The 12,343-nt window shown below is 34.7% G+C and overlaps 1 protein-coding gene across 1 annotated transcript in view; it reads left to right on the top strand.

The window, feature by feature from the left end:
• Window positions 1-11,368, top strand: part of LOC148954056 (uncharacterized) — a 39,292-nt gene extending 27,924 nt beyond the window's left edge. Inside the window, exons 4-5 of the mRNA XM_089085774.1 lie at window positions 6,614-6,730; window positions 11,126-11,368. Coding sequence (XP_088941900.1) covers window positions 6,614-6,730; window positions 11,126-11,299 — 291 coding nt within the window. The 3' untranslated portion in view covers window positions 11,300-11,368. The remainder of the gene's footprint in view (window positions 1-6,613; window positions 6,731-11,125) is intronic.
• Window positions 11,369-12,343: the final 975 nt, after the last annotated feature.

The raw sequence follows: 12,343 nt of genomic DNA, 5'->3' as shown, positions 1-12,343 counted from the left end.
TGTAATAAGATGCCTATGTCTAACGTTATGCCTAGAACATATTCTATTTGTAATAAGATGCCTATGTCTCAATGCCAGGACAAAAGATAAAACACAAATGTATATAATATAAAAACCAAAGTATAAAACCCTTTGATAGAAATAAATTATTTTTTTCTGAAAGAGTTTTTTACGTTATGTTTGAGTATGCCCAAACACTGTGCCTAGCCTAGCTGGTATCTGGCAGTAGTTGCATTGAGAACATGCTGAGATTGCAAAATTTAATTTCAAGCTTTTCTATTTGACTTTTTTTGAATAAATCAGAAATATAGGTTTTTAAACGTTTTGTAACATTGTTTTCACTTTGAAAAGGTTTCAAGACCACACCAGCTAGATAAATCAACGGAAACGACAGTAACGCAAAAAAGGGAAACATTTTCAGTCTGTGAATAAATATTTGAAGAAAAAAGCAAATATTCTACCTTAGAGCTCTGATCTATGTCTTTAGTGAGAGATAAAAAGCAGATTAAAATCAAACGTGAAGTGAAAAATGGAGAATTAATGCTAAGTTTAGACAGAGAGGATTTTGACAAGACCCTTTAAAGACTATGTCACTATTTTCAGCTGGCAATTTTCCGAGATTTCCTATAAGATAGTGAGGAAAATCCTAATGGTTTGTCTTGCCTTTTGCTCTAAAATGAAACCTTATAGGATATCTTGAAAAAAAATTGAGGTTGAAAATATCGACAAAACCCTTAAAGAATTTTGCCAAAGTCCTATGCATCTGAAATCAAACAGTCCGTGGTAACGAACTGTAAGTAGGGAGCGATCCGGCTCAATAGTAACAGAAACTCTAAAAAACGGAATTTTGGTACCAATACGCACATCAAAAGAATCAGATTTTTATGCTGATTTCAAATATATAAGTTTCATCAAGTTTAGTCTTACCCATCAAAAGTCAGATGCCTGAGAAAATTTGCCTTATTTTTGACAAAAGTGGACAACGCCCCCTAAAAGTCATAGAACCTTAATGAAAATCACACCATCAGATTCAACGTATTAGAGAACCCTGATGTAGAGGTTTCAAGATCCTATCTTCAAAAATGTGGAATTGTGCATTTTTTGCATCCGTAACACGGATGTGTTTTTTTTTTTTTTTTTTTTTTTTTTTTTTCAGGGGTGATCGTATCGACCCAGTGGTCCAAGAATATTGCAGGAGGGCTCATTCGAACGGAAATTAAAAGTTCTAGTGCCCTGTTTAAGTGGCCAAAAAAATGGAGGGCAACTAGGCCCCCTCACGCTCATCTTTTTCCCAAAGTCACCCGATCAAAATTTTGATCATTTTGTTCAGCATGGTCGAAAAATACAAAAACTATTTCTTTGAGGATGATTAATCTCCCAAAGTCCCCGGGGGAAGGGCTGCAAGTTATGAACTTTGCCCAATGTTTACATATAGTATTGGTTATTGGGAAGTATACAGACGTTTTCAGGGGATTTTTCTGCTAGCGGGGGGGGGGGTACGTGGGAGGATCTTTTCATGGGGGGAGGGACATTGTTATGAAGGGGGCGCCGGATTTTCCAGCATTATGTAAAAAAACGATCAGAAATTAAATAAATAAAAAAAAACAATTTTCCAACTGAAAAACTTTTCAGCATCAAAACTTGAGATGAACAGGAACTAGTACGTATATGATTGAGTTCGCCCCCTAATCAATTAACTTGCTCTTTACACTAAATTTTTTTTTAGTACTTTCATAAGAGCTATTTATTCTAATTAACGGCCTTTGTGGTTAAGGGGTCATTCTTAAATAATTCGCAAAAAATTCGAACTTTTGCGTAAAGGGCGAGATATTCACTGGGGGGCGAACCCTCTAATATACATAATAAAATATTCGAACATAGAAGTTCGTTACGTAAGTTAATTCGTAAGTTACGTATATTTATTGCTAATAAAAACGTTCGTAAATAAAATTAAGCAACTTTCGAGAAAGCCATTTAGCCAAAAAAAGTAAAATTAATATGTGAATTTCGTTTCAGTTAGTCATGTACGGTGAGCCAAAATCAAAACCTGCATTAATTCAAAAACGTTCAGAAATTAAACAAAAAAACAAGTTTTTTTAACTGAAAGTAAAGAGCGACATTGAAACTTAAAACGAACAGAAATTATTCCGGATATGAAAGGGGCTATCCCCTCCTCAACGCCTCGTTCTTTACGCTAAAGTTTGACTCTTTCTCACAAACTCTATATTTTAAAACAATAAAAAAAAAACTTTAGGGTAAAGAGCCAGGCGTTGAGGAGGGGACAGCCCCTTTCATATACGGAATAATTTCTATTCGTTTTAAGTTTTAACGTCGTTCCTTACTTTCAGTTTAAAAAAAAAACTTGTTTTTTTTTGTATTCAATTAGCATAAAAGAGCTTCCTTCGCACTGTGAAAGAAATGAAGTAACCAGAGACAAACCACAAAGATAATCAAACACTCAATTGCAAAGAATTTTTTTGTTGACTCTCAGCGGACTAAATTTTATGTTCATTTGAGCTTTCGAGTGCAAAAGCTATGAGAGGATTAAGATTCAACAAGTCAATTATAAATTGTAATCTCATTGAAATGAAAATAACATTAGTTGTGCCTAGAGCTAACAGAACATTCTTTTAAAATTGCATGTCTATATGGATTTTTTTTTTTTTTTTTTTTTTTTTTTTTGCTTATCTTCGGTCTGAATGGGCGCATAATCCCCCCACAACCACTAGAAACTTTCAGTAGAAAGGTACCTTAAATATAGCACCTTATTAGATCTGGAAATTATGCAAAAACTTTTAATGTTTATTGTTTGAAGACTAGAATGTTGGAAGACTCCAACAAGTCCACCCTCAACCTTTTAATAGAAAGTATGACATGATGCACCTGGATTGAGCTGGAATCGTGCAAGATCATATCAATCTCTACCATCGAAGGAGTCAAAAAGGGGCCCTTTACCTCTCATACTCCCCTCCCCAGTAATATGTATTGTAGACAAGTTAGTGTATAAGGCCTCGCCTGACTTTGTAGTTTCAAAATTTTCCTCCTGCTTCAGCTGATTTGTTGAAATTTTCTTAAGTATTAAGGGTGAAAATTGATTATAAAGTTAAAGGCTTATAGATACAAACTAATTCTTATCAACATGCTTTCTTAAGATCTGTTTTTATCCCCAAATGCATTAAAAGGTTAAAAAAAAATCTCGCTACCCAGAAAATCGAAAAAAAATTTCAGAATAAAAATAACGTTAAAACTGATGAATACGGTGTCGTAGAAGTCCTTTTAAATGGTTGTAGAATATACCGTGGTTGGCCCTCGCTTTCATTTTTAGTCCGACAAAAATTTCATTTTTTTTTTTTTTTAGTACTACTATAAAAATAATTTGCGTAAGTTTTTAGTCCTAGGAATAGAAAATATTGATCTAGGATTCACAGAATTAAATGGGAAGCCCCAAAGTTACTATAATAGGTTTTAGTTTGACAAATTCGTCAAATGAGCACAATTCTCGGAGATCGTGTGAAAATAAAAGAATTGTACAAACCCTAGGTTTAGGGTAACACCCCCCCCCCCCCCCTCGTCATACACGTATGTGCATCCAAGAAAATTTAAATACCATAATCTTAAAATTACCTTTTTTTTCAAGAATCAGAGCGGTGAAAAAATACCCTGATCTTACGACCCACCACTAGGTGTATACTACTACTCCAAAACCTTCAGGTAATTTTTAATTTGAAATTTGGTCTATTTTTGTTCTAAAAAAACCCATGGTCTCCACCAATTTTGAAGCCTAAGTTTGGAACTTGCCCCCTCGAATTGCGTCCTTGCTTTTGCTTTCGTAAGAAAATAGAATAAAAATTGGATTCCAATACTAATACATCCACACAAGGAGGCAAAGCAAGGCGATAGACCCTTTTTACCCGCGTAACATGAAAAATGGCGACCTAAAACTACGCTTTTTTTGCGTATTGACCATTTGTATTTTTAATCATATAAAGAGTAATATGTTTAAATCATATTTAGGTTTTTATTCTACTGCAAGGGGTACAAGTACTCTATTATACCCTATTATAATTTCACAATATCCTGACCTCTCGTAGGTGTGGACTTAGCTGTGTAACAGAAAAAAATCTTGCCATTATGAATTGATACTTCAGCTGGTTTATTCTAAAAATTTCTTAGTTTTTGGGAAAAAGGTTTAGAGGGAAACATGTATTTTTGGACTGATGTTCAATAGCTCCTGCCCATATGTATTTTTTACGCTAATTAAAAAAGAAGTAAGCATTACTACCCAAAAATTATGAAGTTTAAGGTCTATCGATTTTGGATAGCATACTGTAACTGCAAGATTCAGGCTAATGTGATCTATCATTGATCTAGGCTCAGGGGCGGATCCAGGGGGTCGAGGGGGCGCGCGCCCCCCAACATGGTCTAAAGTAGTGTAATTTGATTAATTAACGCAAGTTTGCGTTAATTAAACTTGCTCCTAACGCAAGTTTATCGGATAAACCTATTTTGCGCCCCCCCTCCTAAAAAAATCCTGAATTTGCCACTGCCTCGGCTCCGTATCCGTCGTGTACGAGCATTATAGCAGCTTGACTTTGCCTCCGAATAGTCTTTATGCAAATTCAAGTGTTTCGAGAGCATTTATGTCTCATTTTAGTCTCTTCTGGCAATTGCAATCTAACTTCTTTTTAGCCTCTCTTTTGCATGAAGCTTCTAGATATTACATAATGTAAATTTTGAGCTATATCACCTGTATTAATGGCTTTTCTATAAATGAAGTTTTTTCAAGCGACATGTTTATTCCCCCTTTTTTTAATGAATGTCGCTTTTTGTTTATACTGAACTGAAGTTTTTTCTATCTAAATACTCGCCTGTGGTATCTAAGAATGATTTGAGATCTTGAGAAGACTACAAGGAGAACCTTGTGTGTATGAATGTTACCGTGAATGTCCGAAATTGGTGAATGTCGACATTCATCGATGAATTTCCAAAATACCTTTTTTTTCCTTGGATTTAGTCAGCGTTGCTAGTCAGTTTTTTCAGTTTAATGCAAGGTTTGATGATAACTGGTTAGGTTAGATTAAGTTTGGCTGGATTAGGTTAGCTTAGGGTTATAATCCATTTCAAATATTTATAATCTAACTTAAACTAACATAATGTAACCTAACTTTAACTTTTACCATCATAGCTTGCACAAGACGGAAAAAGCTGACTCGCAAAGCTAATTGAATCCAAGCAGAGAAAAGGGAATTTCGGAAATTCACCGGATAAATGTTTTTAGGGGAAAAAAATTTATCCCTTTTTAAGGAAATGTCCCCTCTCACGGATATTTTAGAATTATGATGACTATAATTCCCGGACATCCCAAAATGATGTCCCTGCAAAAACCGACAAAGGGGGCATGAACTCAACGGAAAATGAATCTAAATTTAAAATTCTATGTCCATCGGCCATCAATAATTAAAACGCAGCCCTCGCACAAAAATTCTCATAGATCTAAAGTTCCATGATCGTATGGAAAATAATGGAGAATGTTTTGAAACTATGACTATTAAAAAAAAGGTGTCCTGCAACCTTACAAAGCCGATTAATCGATACATTAGGGCCAATAACTAAACACACAATATTGAGCTTTTTTTTGCAAAGAATATCTTTTGGTTGAAGTCTAATTTTCTGTTATCTTAGGGATAACGGAAATTCTTTTAACTACAAATGGAAATTATTGGGGGTCATGGTAATCCATAACTATTATTAGATATATGAAACCAAGAAAGGAAAGTATATAATAAATGGAAAAATCAAATCAAATAGGTGAGAAAACGAGGATTTGGCAGCCAGTGGAAAAATATGAAGATGAAAAACAAGCATAGATTTCGACAAGGACTTCCGCCGTGTCGTCCTCAGTGCTATAAAAAAAAAAAAAAAAAAAAAAAAAAAAAATCTAACCTTTCAAAGTGAACCTAACAAGAGGAGATAATTTTAGATGAGGTAATGGTGATTAAATAATCTTATCACCACCGCCGTAAGCTGTTTTTAGTCTTAAAGATTTCAATTTTCCTATTAGTAAGAAATTTTTTTTCTGGTAGGAAGAAATTAATTGTTACTTTTTAATACATTTTGAGGTACTCGTGTATTATACGCCACTCACTCAAGTTTATGCTGTTTAAAACTCGAGAACAAACCGGTTTCTTCGTTACTTTCTTTCAGCTTAGCGTGAGACAAGACAAAAACAAGTGACAGAATAGATGGGAAATATATAATTTGGGCTATATATTTACACATTAAGGAGGGGGGTAAAGTATTTGGACAGTTTGAAAATAGAAAACAATTCTTACTTCATAATATGCGAAATAATCGTAGCTAATACATTTTGCATGCAGACCCACTATAATTTACCCCCCCCCCTAATGTGCAAAAATATAGCCCAAACTTGGTTCTAAAGTATTATAATTCCATCATATTTTGTAATATTTCATTAGGATTGAGTGTCAAAGAAACAGGTTCTAATTAAATGAAGTACTTGAGTGAGTGGCATATAATACGCAAGTACCGATTTTGACATAAAATCTTTAAAGTTCGTTCTTCTTTTATCATAGTAACCAAGCTTTTTTTTCAGTTTCTTTCGTCTGAGGGAGACATGGTCAAGGGGACTCATACTACTCCAGTAAAGGCTTATGTTGATGATCTCAGTTTCAAGTTTACTTCCACACCCAGTAACACTTGCAATGTTGAGGTATGGATGTCTGTAGCTATTGAATATTGCCTGACAAATATAGGTTCTATTACTGATCGGTTGTGGAAATGCGAAAGGCATTAAGCGACATTTTCCAAAATGTTCAGGAGAAGATGCTCCAATCGTGCTTTTCTGGGCATCTCATGGTGGGCCTTATGTGACAATCTTCGTGGTTGTGGTAGAGTCGTTTACTTAACGCTTTTTGGTCTGCCAAACCTGGTCGAAATTTTGTATAACGTGTTTTGACTGGATTATAAAATTGAGAATATCTTGGAAACAAAAGGGGATGCGTGCCTTCTGATTAAACCAATCGGTCGGGTGTTCCTGATTTTAGTAGAATTGACATATAACTAATTTTTTACTATTGACATATAAATAATATGTCATATAGCGCCTTTCGCATATCCACAACCGTGATGTAACTTCCATCTGCTCCCGATTGATTCTGAAATTTTCATACGGTTACGTTACGTTGAGTAAAATTTTTCAGACTTAAACAAGTCCTTTCGAACAAGCTAAGACAAAAATCCATATTACCATCGTAACCATTTCTAAAATCATTACGGTCATCTTATGAAAGCAATTGAAAAATTAAAAATGTAGGATCTGCTCTTCCAGCTCTGATCGAGCGTCAAGATGCCTACGTAGGCACTTGACATTGCCTATGTTGCGAACAAAGTTTGTTTCGTGGAGTCTTAAGTTATGCTACTTCAGTGGGGATTGACGGCCAGAAGCCTGGAACATTATGTAATTATTTGTGACTGTTTTCTTTTTCTTCGACTGATAGTTACAAGTGACGTGTTGCATAATGGTTTGATTTTTTAGCAATTTCATCAGCAATGTGTCACTTGCTAATATAGACCTTTCTGCAAAGATTAATTTGTAAATAAAATTAATGTTGTCGTTCAAGAAGAAGCAGGAAATGGTAAAATGATTTAAAAGAGAAACAAAAAGATGGGAAACTGTTCAAGAGAGTCTTTATCTTGAGCGAAGCTTGTACGAAAAAGTGAACTCATGAAAGAGAACTTAGTGTTTGTTCTGTTGCACTGAACCTTTCTCTTTTGCATTCTAACGTTATTATTTTCTTCATATTAGTACCGACTTAAAGGCGATTAGTGGACGGTCCATTTTAAGCTATAATTGCCCGTTAGCTTTTATCCCAACTCCTTGACAAATTATTATTATTACTAGCCAAAAAAGCCCATTCGCAGGTCTTTTGGCGAGCAAAAAGACGGTTTCTCTGGCTTTCTAATCGCCTTTCATCCCCGTAGATGTAACTAGACTATTGCTTCACTAGTTATATTTACAGACAGAACAAGTCAACCAGTTATTAGTGAAATTATGTTTCAACATTCTGTCCTTGATTTTTCGGCAAAGGAATAAAAGACAGACTTTTTGCTAACTCACATAGATACTGCTAGATGAACGAACTTTGCAGGAGTATATCTGCAATCTTTTATTAATTCATATTTGTTGCTTTGATTTTTATTTTCTTCCATAAACAACAAGCACGATCAAGCAACGTAGCGATATTTAGACTACTATATCAACATTTCTGAGAAAGCAGATATTTTAAGCACTTATACTTAATAAAATACTTGTTAGTGCTAAAAGTTAAATACGAATTTTGTTTTAGTTTTTGACTCTACTGGTTGGTATAAATTTCGACAAGAAATTATCTCCCATTATCTCATTATATGCCCGAAATTGCACATGTGAAGGCGCTTTTAAGCTCCCACCTCACCTCTTTTGGACTTGTAAGGTTTTGAAGGTTATGCTAAGACAGGTCTAGATCAAGTTTTAGCTTAGAAATTGCTTTGGAAGGACTAAGCCTTGGCAGGATAATTTCACTTATAACTGGCTGACTTGTTCTGTCCTTGATTACCTTTTAGAAAAAAATGGGAATAGTCTTTGTAATTAAGGAATAGGGGCAATTGACTTCTCAGCTTTTCTATGAGGAAGAACCATAGAGTTACGTTTTGAGATTTGCGTGCAATGTACTCTTTCGTACATAGCCCGTTTTTAATCTACCCTGCGACACACTTGATCTAAAACTTGAAAGTGAGAAAATCAGAGTTTTATTCGCAAACTTCGGGGTAAGACAATTTCAGTGAGAAAGAATAGAAAAAATGCTTCTTCTAAAAATGTATTTGGAAATCCTTATAAATTGTATTTAACTTATAGATAAGTATGCTAAGCGCTTAAAGGCGTATTCTTTTCGGGCAATTTTCAGATAACACTTCAGAGAATTCTGATTACTTCCATACTGAATAAGTGAAATTCAAATAATAAGGATTGTTCTGTACAATTTTAGAAAAAAAGTCTTTTGAGTTTTGCCATAGAAATTGTCTTGTTCCACAGCACCCTAATTAAAATTTAATCCTCTTTCTGTTAAGTTTTATTCTAAATCTGTCACAGGATAGCCATTTTTAGCTTGACTTCGTTCACATTTGTTTACGGGTGGAGGGGGGGGGGGGGGTAGTAGTGAAACAATGTAATTTCATTTAATGATTTGAATAAGAAGTGCCCATAAATTCAATAACATTTGGGAGTTTTTTTTTGGGGGGGGGGGAGGGGAAGGGCTTGAGATTCCTATCGCACGCTCTTGGTTTTCGCCTGCAAGATTTTGGCTGAAGTGATTGTAACAGCGTCCTTGTCGCAATACATAAAGTGTACAAAAGAAGGGAGAAATTGAAAAATATGCTTCGGGGATTTGGAGAATTATTAAGGACGAGTTGTTTATACGAAAAATATTATTTTCTGGTATCCAAAAGAGCGCAAAGAAGAATTTTGCTGTCAAAGGATGTATTTCCCTTTTTCTGTGATTGAGAACAAAGGAAATAACGCATTTGGATAAAATAGAAACTTCTGAGTGTTTTTGAAAATCAAATTAGATAGGAGACAACTGATCGGATAAGTGGATAGAACTTGCTCAGTTTCGTGGTTTAGACTTTAAATCTAAGTTCTAAAATTGTTATGTGACGCATTTGGAATTGCCGTGGTCGATTTACTGTCCTAAATTTTTTTGAATTGTAAAGATCGTTGCAAAGTTAGAAAGCCTACCTAATAAATATTTAGCGAGATTCCAAAATAGAAACTCACTAAACCATTTCCCCTAAATGTACTTGCTCAGCAGCCAGGTTCAGGTTATTTTATTTACAAACTAAATACAACTACAATATGGGTATGCCCGGCTGAGAGTCTAGCTCATATTACCGGGCAACCAATAACAAATAAAAGCAAAATAATATATTACTGTATTTGCACACCATCACACTATTTTATAAAATAAATAAAAAGAAAAAAAATGTATGACTTACCAAGCATCACCCCAAGCCAGCAGCCAATTGGAGGACATACTATAACGAATCACAAAAAAAAAAAATAGTGAAGTGAAGCCATGGGGAAACTCGACCAAGAGAATGAGTCAGCCTGACGACCATACCTATAAAAAAAAAGGATAAAAAAAATTAAAAGTTTTCAATTGCCCCCGCAGTGTACCAACAGAAAGACCGAGATTAAGACCCGACCCATGCACATTCCAAAGTTTGGCTATGTAATGGCTGAGTGAGAACCTCGATCTTTCAGTGCACGCTTGGGGTTCTACATACTTAGAAGATCCCCTCGTTCCATGATCATGCTCGCATTGGTTAAATAGTTCCATAGCATAAAAACTTTTTGGTAGAATTTTAGCAAAATACTTAATATTAAACATCATTCCATGGAAAGATAATAATAATTCCACAGGTAATTAAGGAAAGAATATATACTTTTAATTAGTGATTTTGATGGTAGGGATATTGGGGAGGGGATGAAAGTTTTTAGGATACGCAGTGCTTTATTTTGCTGTTATTGAAGTTGTTTTATATGAGTTTTAAACGTATTCAGGAAAATCAGGGGACAATAACTCAGATAAGAATGGACTAGGGCAAAATATTCTGATCTCATTGCATGAAAAAAAAACTTCAAACATGAACTTTTCTGTTCAAACTTCGCAAATTAGGTAATTGTCACTGATTTGGTAGTTTCTGTTGTATTTCTGTACAAGGTTTGCCAAAGGCTGTATTTCTTCTTTTCATTGATGTGCAGGATTTTAATTTTTATAAAGTTATGACTTAATAAATTGGTTTATTATTTTTTGTGGATATACTTATCGAAAAAGAAGATGTACTTATGTGTTTTTAATTTTTTTTTTTTTTTTCCATTGTCCAAATAGGCAATAAATATTTATCTATCTACTACAAATAGTTTCCGAAAGTTTCACCCCAACAGCTTGTAGTCTGGAGTTTAAATATGATTTTGTTCTTTGTTTTTTTTTATAGTAGTTGTCATAACCTGTTTATTTCTTTTAATTCTTTTATGATAGTTCTGTTTGCAAATAAATTTTTATTTCAGGGCTTCTCTACATCTCAAACTTGGTATGCTGTTTTGGACTATGGAACTAATTATTGCAACTTGCATAATTTAGTTGATGGTGCTGGACTCAACAAAGGTGACGCGACGTTTATTGAAGAAACTCAGAACAAAGTGTGCACCCAATATGAAAGTGCTGATTGCGAGGTTTACTAAGATTTGTCTGCTCAATTTTCTGAATGTTTTCTCGTTATAACGTATATCTCAATAAATCTGTATTCCATATATTTCTTGCTTTCACCGCATTAGTAAAACTTGTGTAGTTGTTAAGACAACTCGACTGTAATGGTTTAAATTTTGTTTGTCATTGACAGTATCTGCACTACCCATTTCCCTTTTAAACTGAGCACGATAGATTTTTTTGTCATTAAACCAGTAGAATGCTGTGCTGACAAAAAAGGAAGATTTTCAGCTTCTCGTCGAACTACAGTGAAGTGCCTACATGTTTCGAAAATTCCCGCTTTACAAATTCGGATGTCGGAAAAGTTTGCCTTCTGTAGGCTCATGTTATGACTATGCCCTCTGTAGGCTTAGTTATGACTCATGGGGCCCTTCGAACAGCCTGGCACTGATATAATCGTCATTTCTTGTGCCACTTGTTGTCCACTTAAGTTAGGATCCTTTCTTTCAAATGAATGAAAGTACAATAAAAGTGGGGATTAACAGTAGAAGTTTGACTAAGAAGTAACAAAATATATATATTTTTTCAAAACAAGTTTTGTGAAGTGGAATTCGTTCAATTGCTTATTCTTGGGTCGGTCGAAAACAGGATCAGCCGCTTTGTGGCATGTTTGAAACAGGTTTTATGCGGCCATGCCGCATAGAAACAAAAATGAATTCTTGTCGAAAAGGGGCATGTTTAAGAGCTGACGTCACAAGACTTGTTTTGTTTCTTAAGCTAATACGAAGGTGATGATATGCCGATTCTAAACCAAACACGACTCTATCGAAATGTGGCATGTATAGGCATTATGTCAAAAAACAGGTTTTTATCACAAAACTTGAATTTCTCTTGTTTTGGCTTTTGCCAAGGATAAAAAGACATATCCATCGTATATATGGGTCTGCTAATTACGAGTTATGGAGTTTGTACTTTGAATAGAAGATGGCATATGAGACGCAAATCTCTTATTCTCTTAACCCAAAAAATATATCAAACAGTTCGTGGTAACGAACTGTAGGTAGGGAGCAACCCGTCTT

The sequence above is a fragment of the Artemia sp. Qi Xiang Cuo genome, chromosome 3 (assembly GCF_049724085.1).
Source record: "Artemia sp. Qi Xiang Cuo chromosome 3, ASM4972408v1, whole genome shotgun sequence".
NCBI classification, from domain to species: domain Eukaryota; kingdom Metazoa; phylum Arthropoda; class Branchiopoda; order Anostraca; family Artemiidae; genus Artemia; species Artemia sp. Qi Xiang Cuo.
The sequence above is the reverse complement of the archived record's forward strand: the minus strand, read 5'-3'. Positions and strand labels throughout refer to the sequence as shown.